Source organism: Colias philodice, chromosome 17, assembly GCF_061535455.1.
Source record: "Colias philodice isolate Cphi_HAF_F1 chromosome 17, ilColPhil1 Martin Lab GWU primary, whole genome shotgun sequence".
Taxonomy (NCBI): Eukaryota; Metazoa; Arthropoda; class Insecta; order Lepidoptera; family Pieridae; genus Colias; species Colias philodice.
This window is the reverse complement of record NC_143102.1, coordinates 1,863,210-1,881,176: the sequence shown is the minus strand read 5'-3', so window position 1 is coordinate 1,881,176 and position 17,967 is coordinate 1,863,210. Positions and strand designations below refer to the sequence as shown.

At 34.9% G+C, this 17,967-nt stretch overlaps 2 protein-coding genes across 2 annotated transcripts in view; both read right to left on the bottom strand.

The window, feature by feature from the left end:
- Positions 1-17,967, bottom strand: part of LOC149480853 (leech-derived tryptase inhibitor C-like) — a 242,428-nt gene that overhangs the window by 184,038 nt on the left and 40,423 nt on the right. The window lies entirely within an intron of this gene.
- On the bottom strand, positions 52-17,636 carry LOC149480855 (cyclin-dependent kinase-like 2). The gene is made up of 15 exons (XM_089706030.1): positions 17,588-17,636; positions 9,016-9,138; positions 8,745-8,885; positions 8,240-8,434; positions 7,830-7,999; positions 7,327-7,448; positions 3,950-4,136; positions 3,247-3,319; positions 3,080-3,151; positions 2,848-2,914; positions 2,526-2,608; positions 1,987-2,126; positions 1,494-1,603; positions 1,057-1,142; positions 52-686 (listed from the first exon to the last, which is right to left on the bottom strand). Exons 2-15 carry the CDS (start codon positions 9,100-9,102, stop codon positions 627-629), a joined length of 1,593 nt encoding a protein of 530 aa, XP_089562156.1. The 5' UTR covers positions 9,103-9,138; positions 17,588-17,636; the 3' UTR covers positions 52-626.

Below are 17,967 nucleotides of genomic sequence, written 5' to 3'. Positions count from 1 at the left end.
CAATATCGTGTATTAAAAGGCAACACTGTACATATTTACAAATACTCTCATTTTAAATTACATCAAAATTTCAATCTAAAACAATCTAGTTTTCTAATTATTTTAAACGAGCAAACATAACGTTCCAAATTAAATTAAAATTTACATTTTTTATTCAATTATAATTTTATTTTTTCTAATAAATTAACATTGATAAATAAGCACTATAAATTTAACACAAGTATGTCAACAAAGCATGATTTTTAAATGTATCATTATTTAATGAAAAAGGCGACTGCAGTCCACAAAGATGCACTGCTAAAATTAACAAGTCCTAACCAATGTCTTATGAATTTGGACTAAAATTCCTTAAGCTTTTACAGATACTTTATATTTAACGACTATAGAAGCAAATAAAAAACACACAATGTTACACATTATAACATAATTTTAATTAATTTAAAATCATTTTATAATGATGCGCTTTTGGCGAAATGAACATGACCGAAATATGCATATATTATGTAGGTAGCAACACAAATTCACAAGTAGTTTCGATATAATTAATAATAATAATGTCTGGCATTTTTCTGAAAGCCCTGCACTATGGTGAAGGGCTTTTGGAAAATTGCTCTCGTCCCCTGTAGTCACATGTAGGGCAGGTTGGTTGGCGTCCGTTGGCTCGATGTCAAGTCTACGCTGTTACGCTGCATGAAAATATAATAATAAATTATAAATTGTTAGCAATTATAGATGCAATATATTCATTATATTATTTAACCCGACTCGGATTCGACAATTTTAAATACCAATAGTAATTTTATTGATATAATGACATAGGAATATGAAAAAACATCTTTTGATTGATTAAAAAATTCAAAAGAGTTGAGTAATTTTGTTGATGAGATCAACTGGTTAAAATAGTCTAAGATCCGGGATTAGCTAAAATATACTCTCATTTGTTAATTAGATGAAACAATTTTTAGGGGCTGATTACAATATATTAACTGACGACTGCTAGTAAATAATATGTATAAATATTATATAGATTAGGAAAAATAGGGCTTTTAAACTCACATTACTGTCCCAGGCATCGTGTGCTTTAGATGTGTGTTGCTGCGACGGGTGGGGCTTCTTCGCTCTTTTCATTGGACTGTTGCTAGCTGTATAATAAGAAAACAGTTTTTATATGTTCTTTTTATGTGTTTAAAGCTATGTTATGCGTAATCAGAATGTAACATTTGATAGTAGACCAATAATTAGAATGAATACGTTTCTTTTTTAAAAGCAGATAGAGTAAAATAAAAAAGACGTGTGGCACTCGAGGACTGCCGCGGTAAAGCTATTGCATAGCATGCCTTCAAGCCACACCTCCGTGCCCGTGGGAGTGGGGAGCGTGAGGTTTTTTCGTTACGGAATTTCTGGATTCGGTCCCCGCGCTCAAGGCCCGCGATAGAAGCTATGCAATAGCTTAAAAAGTGATAAAATACTGACTTAAGATAGTAAACACTCACCTCCTGGCACATAGGGCAGAGATATATCCGGCGGTGATTTTTTCATACTCTTCTTGGCGAGTGATCGACCGCGCAGCAACTCTTCGTCCATAACCAATTTACTGTTCACCCTTGTGATAAAACATCAATTATTGATCACCAATTTGTTCATTGTAAGAACTAATGTAAGTATACATGGTAAAAATTTGTTTAGCAACAAAGTTAGATCACAATATGGAATAAAAATAAATGAATAAATTTTGAACCAACAATACACTTAGAAAATTGAATACTTAGTACTTAAACTTAAGTGAAACATAAAACTTATTAATGTTTGGCGTCTTGGGCAATCAATCTATTCCAAGTTATAACTTGCTGTAATTTCTACTTATATAGCAAAAAAGTATGATGATGACCATTTTAGTAGCAATTACTTAAGTAAGTACTAAAACATTACTTAGCACAACTAAACACAGCACAATACTAAAAGCCTCTATCCATAGAATGTACGAACTTCTTGATATACGGCGTCTTCGGGTACGCGTTGAGCGGCACTCCGAACGTGTGAAACGTGTCATTGAGCGCGCGCGGGAGAGACCGTGGCGCGCGACCAGCCGCCCCCGCACCTACTGTAGTAGGGCACCAGCAACCCACCTTGTGTACGTGAGATAAATAAGTCGTATACTTTAGATTTATTTAATAAATACACAGTTCACTTGTTCAATGATTTTTATTATAAACAAGAGTGAGTGTGTCGTCGATCACACGTGTCAGAAGTGAAACTTATTTGGCAAGATTCAAAGATACACAGCAATAAGTTTACCTGAAATTAAACTAATAATTATCCAAATTAAGTAGTGTATGAATAAAAAAAGAGCTTTCTTGTTAGAAGTGAAACTTTGTTAAGATTCAAAGATACCAAAATCGTTTCCTCGTTCCATGACGTGACGCTATTGCCATGATGTGAAATTGAAATTTTACTCTCAACGCACCTAAAGAAGTTTCACTTCAAAAATGTAAAAATATCATCTAGATATTCGACGTTGCATTTACCTCATCATCAGTAGGTGCTGGTGCAGCGGTTGTCACTTGTGACTTTTTCTCGACAACACTAGTTTCCATTTGAACTTCTGTACCTGAAATAATATTTGTAACATTATTTAAAGAGTGAATAAAAACCCTCCACTTATATTAATTGATAATATGCCTCTGAAAAATCCAATGTTACATGTTTTGTATTTCCGAGGTATAATTATGTAAAAAAGGTTTTATATGTAAATATTAGAATATTATGAAAATGAAATAAAATAACGTCAAAATAATTCCTTGGTAATGTAATAAATAAATAAATAACAATATAAATAAGAATACTCACTCGGCGTATAGTTATAGTCGATCAGCGACTCACCCGTAGTGCTTTCTGTTCGAGACCTATTGTTGTCCTGTTACAAATATTTAATAATTTAATCAATTAATTTGTATTTAATTAAAAACTAAACAATAAAAGATACTGTAGAAGAGCTACCACATTATACATATTTTTGGGAACAAAAGTTCTCAAAAATACTTTTTGGCATCTGTAACAAATTAATTATCAATAGACTCACAGAAATAATATTCAATGTCCATTGTTGTCTTGGTTTGCCGGTCACTCGAGCTGCGCCTTGCGGTGGAGGAGTCTAATAACATTGAAATTTATTGTAAAAGTTAAAAATTTAGTCCTTTAAAAAATTCCTAATCGACCTTTAATAATGTTTATTTGAATTGCGCTTACCTCAGACTCTTTGCCAAGTTTCTTCCTCAATTCAGCATTAAAGCTCTCCGCAAAACCATCGGTAACAAAATATCTGCAAATTGAAATACTCATGAATACATACATTGCAGAACTTTTTTTTTTAATTCAACGTAACTAATAACATTTTTCACAGGCAGCACTCATGACCCAAATTATCAGATCACATCACAGGCCGCAGTGGGCCGCGAACCTCTTGGACGGTGGCACTATGCAAGTAGCACCAACATACGCTTTTCTATCACACATACTTGAACAAACAATCTCAAATATCAACTCCACTGCTCTTTGCTATCCAGCCAGGACTATCCCCACATACAGGGTTAGTTTTCAATGACCAGCCAAAATTTAAAATTAAGATCTAGATATTAAACCAAGGGTACATTTGAAATATTATTGTCGAATAAAAAAAATTAAAAATAATAGAATTCATTTGAAAATGTCTTAAAATTTCCTAAATCGTAAACACGCGATAAGCTTATTGAGAATCATTAATGCACTTGTGTGCGTGTGCGCATTGCCAAATTTATGCGTGTGTTCGCTTTTTAGTGGCGGACAGGAATGAAATCTAATTAAAAAAAAAAACGTTTTGTTTTTTTCATTAGATCGAAAATGTTATCGATTCTGAACCATTTCTGAAAATTTGGCCGGTCATTGAAAACTAACCCTGTATATCTACACTAACTTGTGTCGCAGCAGCGCGGCCGCAGCGGGGCGAGCGCGCGGCTCGGTGCGCAGCGCGGCGGCCAGCAGCTCCCGCGCGAGCCCCGCGCCCGGCAGCGCCGCGCGACCAGAGCCCGCCCCGCCTGCACATAGTGCAGCACCGCCAGATAGACGCGATACCACTTGCTGGTGACGCGGTGCTAGCTTACCTGTCATATATTGTATTTTTTGACGTGACAACTGACAACGTCTTATAATTCGATAGAGCCCGCTGCACGCACGAAAAAACATGACTCATGCGGCGTTACCTCGCTCTGAGGCGTTCCATGTAAGGCTTGAAGTGCAAGCGAGAGCGCGGAACGAGCGACAAAGAAGAACAATCGGACGTTGTCACGTTCAACTATCGCCAGTAAACCGACTTTACAGACAACCAATTTTTTGTCTTAGAAATTGCGTGCAAATTGAAACTCAAACATTAGAAATTGCAGAAAGTGAAATTCAAAATCAGTAACTCAAAATCTATACTAGTCCGTTTTCTTATGGGAAAAGGTATACATTTTTGAGTAAAGCAATGAAATTTGGTTCGAATGTTGTACTCGTCCACCTAAGCCCAAATCGCCTGGTAGCCAGTGTCTACTCCCCGGCGGAAGGGAGGGAGGGGGGGTTATAGAACAGAGCGCCCGGCGCTCGGAAAAAAAATTCTGGCGGATTCATTTGGCCCTTTGAGTCGAGTTTGGTGTCGTTATCAGGTAACTAGATGATGCCCGATTCATTTCCCATACCAGTTTTTTAAGGTTCCGTAGCAAAATATGTCACAATCTTTAAAATAATAAACTTTTGGCAGTGGCAAAATCCAAACAAACCAGTATATTTTTATATTTTTGTATCAAACTTGGTTTATAAAAAAATACTGTCTGAAAGGCCATTTCATGCAGATTATAAAAACATTAACATGTAACATATATCTTACCATTTTCAATGTGAAATAAATTATAGAAAGTACAGGAACGTTCGTCAGCGCAGCGTAGGGGACGGCTAATAGACCCGAAAAATAAACAATAACATAAAACAAAAACCAGTCAAGTGCGAGTCTGACTCGCCCATCGAGTGTTTCGTACTTATTTGTCCTATACCATGTTATCCTGTCTGGTAGGACCTGGTTAACTGATACACACACCCTTTCGTCTTTATAATATTAGTGTGATTTTTAATCATCTTTAAATTATAAATGAAGTCAGGTAACATTGTTAAAAATAAAGATATATAATAATAGAACGTTTTTGTATTAATAATAATGACAACCACCTCCACAATTACATAATTAGGTACATTTGAGCTGGCGTATAAAACACTTCAATCTGGAATTGCAAGATTTCACGCACCGACATCTTATCAATTCAAAGCTTCTCTTTTCTTTTTATTTCAGATGGGCAAGGCATATTTTGATTTATTTTAGGTCCCTAAATATATTATACAGCCTGTAAAACTGCCCTTAAGGTGTGTTGTTTAAGGGCAGCTTCTGTGGGAGGCAAATTTTCGATTTGCCTGTCCGTTTTTGTTAAAAATTTGTTTGCGACCCTCATATACTGTCACAGCGGGGTACAATGTGAAAAACAAACATATACTTATAATAATTATAAAAAAATATAAGTACTCTTATCCAGAGAGTATCCTTAAAATATCGTGACCGTCCTTACCCATCATGCATTGTAATCACAAACTTTTCAATTTCACTGTCTGCATATTTGCCACTGTAAAGTGCTTCAAATCCTCGTGTGACATTCGGATATGCCTTCCATACCTCAAATGCAGGTGTACCTATAGTTCTTTTAGACCTTCTAGCTTTGGAACACACGATATAGAAGTAGTAGCCAAAATAATGTTAAGAACAGTCGACAGATATGGCTAGTACAGAATATCATGTATTCCAAGCTAGAAGGTCTAAAAGAACTATAGGTACACCTGCATTTGAGGTAGGGAAGGCATAGCCGAATGTCACACGAGGATTTGAAGCACTTTACAGTGGAAAATATGCAGACAGTGAAATTGAAAAGTTTGTGATTACAATGCATGATGGGTAAGGACGGTCACGATATTTTAAGGATACTCTTATCCAGAACTTATATATTTTTATAATTAATATAAGTACATGTTTGTTTTTCACATTGTACCCCGCTGTGACAGTAAATGAGGGTCGCAAACAAATTTTTAACAAAAACGGACAGGCAAATCGAAAATTTGCCTCCCACAGAAGCTGCCCTTAAACAACACACCTTAAGGGCAGTTTTACAGGCTTTATAATATATTTAGGGACCTAAAATAAATCAAAATATGCCTTGCCCATCTGAAATAAAAAGAAAAGAGAAGCTTTGAATTGATAAGATGTCGGTGCGTGAAATCTTGCAATTCCAGATTGAAGTGTTTTATACGCCAGCTCAAATGTACCTAATTATGTAATTGTGGAGGTGGTTGTCATTATTATTAATACAAAAACGTTCTATTATTATATATCTTTATTTTTAACAATGTTACCTGACTTCATTTATAATTTAAAGATGATTAAAAATCACACTAATATTATAAAGACGAAAGGGTGTGTGTATCAGTTAACCAGGTCCTACCAGACAGGATAACATGGTATAGGACAAATAAGTACGAAACACTCGATGGGCGAGTCAGACTCGCACTTGACTGGTTTTTGTTTTATGTTATTGCTTATTTTTCGGGTCTATTAGCCGTCCCCTACGCTGCGCTGACGAACGTTCCTGTACTTTATATAATTTATTTCACATTGAAAATGGTAAGATATATGTTACATGTTAATGTTTTTATAATCTGCATGAAATGGCCTTTCAGACAGTATTTTTTTATAAATCAAGTTTGATACAAAAATATAAAAATATACTGGTTTGTTTGGATTTTGCCACTGCCAAAAGTTTATTATTTTAAAGATTGTGACATATTTTGCTACGGAACCTTAAAAAACTGGTATGGGAAATGAATCGGGCATCATCTAGTTACCTGATAACGACACCAAACTCGACTCAAAGGGCCAAATGAATCCGCCAGAATTTTTTTTCCGAGCGCCGGGCGCTCTGTTCTATAACCCCCCCTCCCTCCCTTCCGCCGGGGAGTAGACACTGGCTACCAGGCGATTTGGGCTTAGGTGGACGAGAACAACATTCGAACCAAATTTCATTGCTTTACTCAAAAATGTATACCTTTCCATACAAGCATGCCCATAAGAAAACGGACTATACTATTAAACGTGTTCAAAAGTTTCCAGATAAACACACTTTTTCAACCAAATGACTGAATGATTACTTTAAATAAATAGCAACAATTGAATCATCTATGTATTGAAATTGATAATTTGTTACAAGTATATTTTATACTCACCTACAGTTTTGATTATAAGAGCCAATTGGTCGATATCTGAATCACCAGGAAACAGTGGGTCTCCCGTCAACATTTCCGCAAAGAGACAACCGATCGCCCAGATGTCCACTTCTGGACCATATCTGATAAAAAATGAATCAAAGTGTAAATAAGTACTAGTAAGTAGTAACTTACAGAGAAGACGAAACGAGAAGAACGAAATTAACTTCACTTTAGTAAAATTGCACACCTGCACTATGCAATATAATGTCTGCTATAAAAACTTGAGGATTGCATGAAGAAGAGACATTTACATCTAATAAATAAAAAATAAATAAAAAACATTTATTGATAACAAACGAAAAAAGAAAAAGATGTACAAGCCACACAGAAACATATACTTACCATAATATTCGTGCAACAAATGTTTGCGGGCATGTTCTATACTTGTGGAATTACAATATATTAGTGCGAGTATATTAGTATCACTACAATATTTTTATTTCTTTCCTATATTAACTCACCTATGCTCAGCGACCAGTAGCTCCGGCGCTCTATACCACCTGGTGGCCACGTACTCCGTGTACGGCTCCCCGGGTGCGGCCAGCGCTCGTGCAAACCCGAGATCGCATAATTTGACTATACCATTGTTGGAGACTAGCACGTTCTCGGGCTTCACGTCTCGGTGGATTATCTGAAATTTTAAAACTGCAACTGAACATTTGATTCAATATAAAGATAATAGATTTCATTGGGTGCACTTTTGAATCGATGAGACACAAATTATTAAACACCTTTTAGGAACGTAGTTTCTATGTAGAAGATATAACAAGAAATTCTATAATAATTGCTCTTTTAAAATCATATTAACATCGGTTACATTAATTTTAAGCCAGTAATATAAGTACTTTTAATTTACATAACATAAACTCACCGAATTCTGATGACAATAATCAACTCCCTTCAAGAGCTGATAGAGATGCTTCTTAGCAGTATCTTCTCCCAGACCTCCTGGCGACGCTTCCAGCTCATCCAGCAGAGTGTGGTCCAGATACTCGAACACGAGGTAGAACCTGCGCTTGCGTCGAAACACCTCGATCATGTTCACTAGGTGATCGTGGCGGAGCTTCTGAAGTTATAATTATAATTTTCATTTTACATTTCTTTGTCAATTTCAAAGTATGTACTAAAATCATTATTTCCTTTGACAGCAGAAAATATGGATTTCGTAATTTTGAAAAAATAATTTTAATAAGTTAAAATTCCTTGTAAAAATATTGATTTTTTCTATAGTTTATCCTTCCTAACTTTTTCTTTAATAAACTCAAACAATAGGAACTTGCCTACACACTCTATATCTACACGTTATAACCATTTTAACCATTTTAACCATTTTCTATGTCACATTGAACCGGGATCATTCAAAACAATGCCACTACCTTCAACATCCGTATCTCCCTGAGCGCCATCTTGCGCACGGCGGCATCGTCTTCCGTCTCTAGAAACTTCTTGATGGCCACCAGCTGGCCAGTGTCGCGGCGGCGGCATTTCAGCACCACGCCGTATGAGCCTTCACCGACCTGAGAGATATCGTAATTCTACGCTGTAATTTTACTTTTAACAAAATCTAATTAAAGTAGGTATGCCTTCTACTTCCATACTTTATAGTTTCTTTGTCTAGTTGGAATGCAATGTGTGTTTCCAACTCACCACAGACAACTGTTCGTACTTATCCATTGCTCGCGACCTAGGCGTGGACGGCGAGATGGCCACGCGGCGGCCCATCGTTGTGCTCATGTGGCATCTTCAGTTATAACGGGAAACCTGAAACAACTGAATATTTATCTGTTTTTAATATAGATTAAGGTTTTTGTCTCATTTTATAAGTTACAGTGAGTGCAATTCGGTAAAAATATGAAGTCCGCGATTAAAACTCGTCTAACAAAACGTTTGAAATCTCAAAATCTACCAAAAGTTAGAAATCTTTCGTACGCATAATGGAAATGAGGTTTCGTAAATTTTCACGCGAACAGTAAATGTGAGGAAAACCTGGAAGAAAATTAGAGAGATGTTGATGCAAATGATGGTGATGAAAGGTGATCACGACATTGTTTTTCAGACCTACATAATATATATCCAATCCTAGCCTTTTTAATAACTACATCTAATTCAAATACATCACGTATAGGTAATTTCTTTTCTTTTTTTTATAGGTAATTCAGTATTTAGTTGTCACGATCAATATTAGATTAAATCGTGATTAAATTGACATTCACTATGAATTAATTACGAAATGACTAATGTTGTCACGCGGCGACAGCCGGGTCACGGTCAAAGTCACCACTAGATTGCTGTATATTGATGGATACGATAAAATTATTATATTAAAGTGTGCTTTACAAATTATTACTTAATATTTATACCTATAGGCTACACCTATGTGACCTTCAACTAGTAATTATATCAAGGTATACAGCTGTGTATCATGACATGACAAATAAATACTAATTTCACTGAATAGCTATAAAAACAACAAAGGAAGTAGTATTGAATTTCTATTATTAAAATATAGTCCAACTGTTATAGTTATTGATACCTATAGCAAATTTCCAAGATATTTGTGTGCTACATAATTTTTTTATGAAAGAGCAACAAAGGTTTTAAAATCATGGGAGAAAACTTTCGGAAGTAAAATCATATGGTGGATATTATGACGGCTTACCGAGATGACTAGGCCTTTAATTTGAAGAATGTGTTACTTTCACTTTACCACCTGCAAATACTGATTGAATAGGAATATTAAATCCTGTCCTAATACTCTTTTTAAATTGGATAGAGTGGAAAAACGGCCTATTTTAAAACCGCTATACCAGCTACTGCCCTTTTATTCATGATTCACGTGCTCCCTACATAACTTGTAATTTACAAACGATATTCAAACAACAGTTTGATCGAATCCATACGCAAACAATATAAAAAATGATCGACATTTTGTATCGTGACTATAATGACGAGTCAATGTCAACCCCAACGTGGGCTTTGGCCAGAAATAGACGGGGACAGGTGGTCCCGCAAGGCCAGTTAAATTGTCACGTCATGTATATTAGCTGGTGTTTACGTGGCACAATACGAATGTCATCAATCAATCGATAAATGCCAGCTGCAAAGTTAAAACTGTTTGTTGCTTTTGCCGTTATAATTCTACTCTATTCTTACAACAACATTTTACAATTAGAGAACTCAATGTTCGTCTAGGAATTTTACTTTATTGGGTACTCTTAAGCACTATTGAACGCCCAAAATGAAGAATGTACAGATTCTAACGAATAAAATGCCGGTATTTTGAAGAACCAGAATGTGTCATTGTTTATAGGTGAACCTGTGCTTTCAGGTTGGTTTTAATGAATGTGCATCAATCTTGGTTTACAGTTTGCTGAAAATAAACAAAGTCGTATATTTTTACAGGATACTTCGAAATCCTTTATGGTCTGCAATTGTTTTAAGTTGGTGATATGACATTATACACGTCTTGTAACGCTCTCGAATCCTGGCCGTGTTCGAAGCAAAATTCCCGATTAACGATATTAGATTTTAAAAGCTCTAGAATACTCCAGGATATCCAAGCATTTTCTTTGTTTATTACAGGCTAATTTCCGTTTTTTAAACCGCTAAAACCGTTGTTGACATTCACGCAACATAAGTACTACTGCGGTTCTTAAAAGACTAACGACCTTACTTCGGTACTTAAAAATTGCCAAAAAATCTTTCTAGCAGGCAGTCGTTTAAATGCAATATGAAACTATCAATAACGAGCCAGTCAATACATTTAAGATCCAACAAATACAAGCAAAGTTGGACACTTAGAGCGTATACGCATTATGCGGGTAACCGCATTGCGGGTAGCCGTCCGGCTGACCGCAAGCACAATTATGTACGTAATATTCATTTCTATGCGCACTGTGCGGTCTGCGGTAGCCGCATCGCAGTGCGCATAGAAATGAATATTACGTACATAATTGTGCTTGCGGTCAGCCGGACGGCTACCCGCATAGTGCGTATACGCTCTTACAAGATCGATCCAGGATTAATGCGGGCTGTGTCACGCGACCGAGCACGGAACGCAAATATTACCCTATTTTTAAAACGAATTCAGTTTTGGCTGCAAACTTCCGTTTAAATTTAATTTAATGCGATTCTAAAATGTCTTGGTTTATTTATTATTTATTATTTATTTATTATTTATTATTTGTGCAATTTATAGTTTTGAGGAGATACTTGTAGATTTCATGTGAAAGTCAGATAAATGTTTCTCGGAGATTATTATCCCGAGGCAAAAGTACGAAAGTTGTGGAAGTGTAAAGCAAGTTTGTATGTTTCATAAATAAAATATTTCTCAAAAAAACTGCTCAATACATATTTAAATATCAATGATCTTCTGATCCATCCATAAGAACTTTCATGCATATTATATGCTTATTATGTAAAACTCATTAAAAATACTACATAGTACGTATACAAAATGAGTGCGTGTATGTAAAATAGAGAAACTATTAATCACGTTCAACTGACCCAGCAACTTTCTAATCTTCTTAATCTTAAGTTATTACAAAGTCACATTCAGGTACACGTATTCAACCCGATCTATTCCTTTCAACTAATCAAGATCTAAATAAGTACTGCTTAGTGATAAGACTGTCAATAATTATTGTGCTAAATTATTCTTGTATGATTTTGTTTCTTTTCTTTTATGCATGTACTACAATAAAGTGGAATGAAATAAAATAAATTTGTTGTGCTATGTGTAATAAGTATTTGCTCAAAATTCAACATCCTGTATACACATCCCATTAAAGTGTAGTTATTTTTCGTTAATCGACAGCCCTATCCACTTTTTGCAAGATCCGCGGGCGACCCAAGTCGTTTGGAAAATAAAAAAATCGTCGCGTGCCTGCACCGATTTATGCGACAACACAATTACAAATCAATAAAAAGCCGATGCTCGTAAAAGTCGACGTCATTTGCTATTTGATTTCTTTTTCCCTGATCGGCCACAAAACTGATGATATACCTAGTTATGTTTAGCAAGCGACTGATAGCGAACGAAAATAGCTTACGAGCAACTATGCAAAAAGTAGGATAATTGGACTGTGTACTAAAGATGAATTATTATTATGAAAAAAAATCGACTCCCAAATTAAGTACCTAGGCTATGACACCATATACACAACTCTGATGATTACAACGAACCCTCATAAGTCAAAATCCGTCCAACGGTTTAGGCTGTAGGGCGTGCTAAAGAAATAAACATACACTCAAAAACATTCTTCTTACACTATCGACTTTAGAGCACACTCGCATACAGAAATAAACTTACATAACTACTTCTTGATATAAAAACTATTTCAATTATTAGAGATTACAATTTGAATTGGATGGGATTTGGAAATAGACATTGGGATGCTTCATATATTAAGCAATATTAGGAAATAATTTGGAAAATCCAAAAGTGCACGCCTCAAATTTTTTTTTTAATAATTATTTATTAATTATTATTTTTGTTTATTTAATAACAATTAAACCACATCGAATCAGACCCTGAAAAATGAAAGGGTTCTATTCCTGAGCATACTCAAGCGTAAGAGAAAAAAAAAGACTCGATTTTTCAAACTGAACACGATAGCGACCGAAATACTTTACTAAGTATTTCGGTCGCTATCGTGTTAACAAGAAAATCCTCCGCACATACAGACACACGGACGTCCAAGACAGAACTTTTTTAAACTGTTTTTTAACTAGTTTAAATAACAAAAATGACATCAAAAATATCATGAATGTTAAAAATAGTGTTTTTTCTTAATATGTGTGTGTATGTATTATCTTACAAGTGCAATGTATGATACATAAAGACATTTTAAGTTTGAAAAATCAGATGTTTTGCGCGGAGTGACAGTAGTACCCACCTCAACGCTTCGCTTATGGGGCGTGCAAAATTTAATTAATTAATTATGAATGAATGAATGAAAATAGTTTATTTGCACCAATATAAGGAAACAATACAAAAGAACACATACAAAACAAACACGTACAAAAAGGCCTTATCGCTAAAAAAGTCAATTATCTAATTTTTTTTTATTTAATTTAATGAATTAGAAACCCAAGTTAAATAAAAATTACTTAAATTATTATTTAAAAATAGAATAAACGAAAACCTATAGTACTTAACACAAGTCAGAATGCACCACTTTGTTTTAAAAGAATAACAACGTAAACAAAAATAATTTATAAAACTTTCAAATAACGCTATAATATTTTTCATTAAGGGGATTACTATGGTCAAAACCGAAAAACACCTTATACATATTGAATTTTGTTGAGGAAACTGTTGGTACGATTGTGTTAAAAAAAATATATGTGATACTCAAGGATATAATTAACAAAGTGTATTGTTTACTTTTCATTTTAGAACGGCCTAAACATAAAAAAATACATACAAATCAACCCCTTTTTGAACATAAAACGCATTTTGTTAGGAAAACGGCTACATATTTATACATGAAATTTATACCAAAAAATATGTTATGATATTTGTAACAATTTGTATTGATTGTTTTTTCAATTTTCATTATTATCGTTGAATTATCAAGAAAAAACTCGAATTTATAATAAAACCCACATAAAACCTCACCTCTATTGCATATTTTCGACGAAATTTGACGGTGTCAGTTCGACTCGGACGGGGGACTGTACGTGCGGTTTTTTTTGCAAAATAATGCTAAAATTCACCGAATTGAATGTTTTGTTAAATTAAACCAGATTGTAATGGGTATTTACATGAGCAGTTCATGAAATGAAAGTTAAAAATAGGTATGTAAAGATATAAAAATCTGTTTGTAAATTAGTTTTGTTTTTGAAAGGCGTCATTGAATAATATCCAGTGTTGATAATTTTTGACAGTAAAATATTATCAGAAAACACATACCTATAAAACAGTAACCAGACTTTCCCTGTGCCTTGAATATTTTTTAAAAAAGATTAATTGCTGTTCTAGGGTCCAAAACAATCCAAAGCCGGGAGATACTGACACAAAATTTTGGGTCATTTGTAACAGGATGGCGGTTCTACAGTGGTCTTAGTACGCAATGACAAAAAGAAAAATGATGGTCAGAACAGTGGTACCGGCAGACTTAAGCCCATGCGACTGCATGGGCTTAAGTCGAACTCATCGGATAAATTACGGAAGTCAAACGATTTGTAACACATTAGTTTTAGGATTTACCGATAGGCGATAGCCCATAAAAAGAAGTAGGCGGTAGTGTCATGCCATACTTTTCCAGTGTGATTTAGAGACCATAATACCGACGTGAATGCCTTGATTTAAAAAAAAATTAACCATTTGTACCAGGCTAATTTTCGCACAGGTAATCATCGTCCAGTAGCGAATATCGAAAATCGCAATCGAAAATCGAACGAAAATCGCCATGCTTTTCAGACCGACAACTTTTCAGACAGTTCCAAATGGTCGCCATACCGCCGAAAATCAGAATGTTTTTTTTTTCGCTAAACGATTTATACCAGTATTGCATTTGGATTTTTGAAAAGTATTAGATAAAATGTGTCCATTATTATATTTGCCATACTTCTAGTAGGGGGAAAAGTGCTTAAAAAACTTATTTATTCGACACGTTTCAAAAATACGACTGTACAATACGTAAAATACTTGTTATAGTATGGGATCATTATATTTTGTTTGTTTGTATACAATTCTACCTACAAAAAGTTATCCCAGATTACAAAAAAACATGGGGCGGACGATTGTGAGATTTAAGCCAAGACGTAAAAAAAAATTGACGATTCGTACCAGTATGGCATTTATGGCAAATATCTATTTGGAAAGTATGTGACGCAATGTGACCATTACTATATTTGCCTTACTTTTAATAGAGGAAAAAATAACTACGTTAAAAATAAAAAATAAAAGAGATTTGATATTATTAATTACTACATATTATTTATATGTGCTATTTATTAAATAGGTTTGATGTCGGTGCACGGGCTTAATACTAAGTGCTTAGTGCTTGGCACTTTGTTGGCACCGACTTTTTTTTAACGTAGTTATTTTTATTTAATACATATGTACTTTAATAAAGTATTAGTCGGTTAAAAATTTGTGCCATACTGCTACAAACCGTTCAAAATCCGAATAAAATCTTACAATGAAAAACTTTATTGTACAAATTCGCCTCCTCCCATAGGTATGGCATTATCACACTTCTGTTTATGATAATTCAGGAGCTGTTGAAAATAAATGTTGTGTGGTTTTATGAAACCACGGTAAAAGTGAAACTGTTCGAACGGTTCCGAACACTGCTTTGTGTAGCGCATGTCGCGTGACGGTCGGCTGCCGAGTAGGTATACCGACTCGGCAGCCGCGATACACGCGACATGCGCTACACAGACCAAAAAGTTTGAGACGATGTAATAAAAGTTTCACTTTAATAAAATTTAAGGTGGTACAAATCGTTTAGCAAAAATTTGCTGATTTTTGGCGGTATGGCGACCATTTGGAACTGTCTGAAAAGTATGGCATGGCGATTTTCGTACATGGCTACTGGACGATGATTACCTGTGCAAAAATTAGCCTGGTACTAATGGTTGAATTGTTTATTTTTTAAATCAACGCATTCACGTCGGTATGGCGGGTGGTCACACCGGAAAAGTATGGTAGGACACTACCCTACTTCTTTTTTATGGGCTATCGGTAAGTCCTAAAATTTTTATTTTATTTTATTCGATTACCATAGATATCGCCACAACTAACACTGTATTCTTTGAACGGAAGGTATGACCCATATCAGTCATAGCTATGGCTCTGGTAACTTCAGTCGCAGGAAAATCATTCATTTTGTAATGTGTTCAAAGATAAACAGTAGAAATAAATGAACTCAGTTTAAAACACGTTACAATATTTTTGTTTTGAAGCTGCTATAAATAGTCGATAAATAGGCACCAAACTCTTAAATGGGTATAATATATTTTTTTTAATAGTTAAGCGGGCAAGCGAGCAGGCGGGTCACCTGATGGAAAGTGAACTGTGAAGCCCGCCGCCCATTAGCATTCGCGTTGTCAGAGGCACCGCGAATGTGTTGCCGGCCTTTAAGATGTTTATATGCCCTTTTTTTGAACATCTCCTTGTCGAAGACGCTTGGAAACACCTCAGATGGAAGTTCATTCCACAACGATGTTGTTCTTGGCAAAAAGTGCCGGGTGAATCGCACTGTACTAGATCGCCATGCATCCAGATGATGAGGATGATACTTCAGTTTGAGACGGGATGTGCGGTTGTGGAAATGAAAAAAAAAATTTAATTTTTAAAAATCGAAACACATTTTTTTTCATCATCGTCATTTCAAAGACGTAAGGGATTTAAAAAATTAACCTCTAACGAACTTCAAAATACATAACAAGTAGAAAAAGACGTGATTTCTTGTTCGTTCCCCTATTTTTTTCGGTGTGTGTAGGTTGCATGCATATATTCGTAGGAATATATGCATGCAACTTCATGCATGCATGCAATTCGTAGGAATATAGGCATGAAGAGATATACAGAGAACGCTAAATACATTTGCCTGGTCACCATTACCATTCGATACACCATGACATGGTAGAGGCCGTTCTATAGAATTACGTCAAATAATGTACTCCATCTTTTATATCTCTGTAGGTGAGATGTTCTCCACCCCAGCCATCATCAGGTCTCCAGAATATAGTAGAGTCCATTTTGAATAAAATTAATTTCTAAATCGGTGTTTTCTTAACTGTTCCCCACTCTAGAACTTATAATTACTTGCTTAGTCATCTTAAGGTCTCCAGAATGGGTCATGTAGTAGAGACTTTGCTTATAACGGTTAATTTTGAAAGATGAGTCTTCCTACATTACATTTACAACATACATAGTACACAATATTTACTATTCATAAATGTAATATGTTACTGCCTCTCAGAGAAAACATAAATTAGGTAGAAACCACTAACACATTACGATACAATACGATACATTTTACAATTCCATAATCTTTGGTCACTTTTACTTCAACAATGATGTATATTATAGAGGGCGGTTAAAAAAACAAATTCAAATATAGTGACAGAATCATTAAGGTCGTTGTACCATGTAATTGCCTTAAAGCTTATTACAATATTGCAAAACAATGTTTTTTTTTTTTTAATATTTACTCGACTATGATTTGACTAAGATAATATAATAAAAATATTTAACAAATACCTCGCATTTTGAGTTATAACTCATAGCAAGTCCTTTTTAAACGATTTTCCTTAAAAAACTAAGCTTTTGAAAATCGTAGAACTTTATATATATTTTTCACTCAACACAAATTGTAATTTAAGCAATTAAAATAAATGTTCAAATTAATGTAGAACTAGAAACTTTCACGAATCGCTACGGCGTAGCTAACGTAACGGGCGTCTACGAACACGCGACGGCGTAGACTGCGTTAGAAGCTCATATTATTATTATTATTAGGGTAAAATAGATTACAATTCGTACTAAAAAATATATGAAAATACTAGCGGTCCGCCCCGGCTTCGCCCGTGGTACATTTTTACGTTTTCTCTACATAAGAACCATCCTCGTACTTAAAGGAA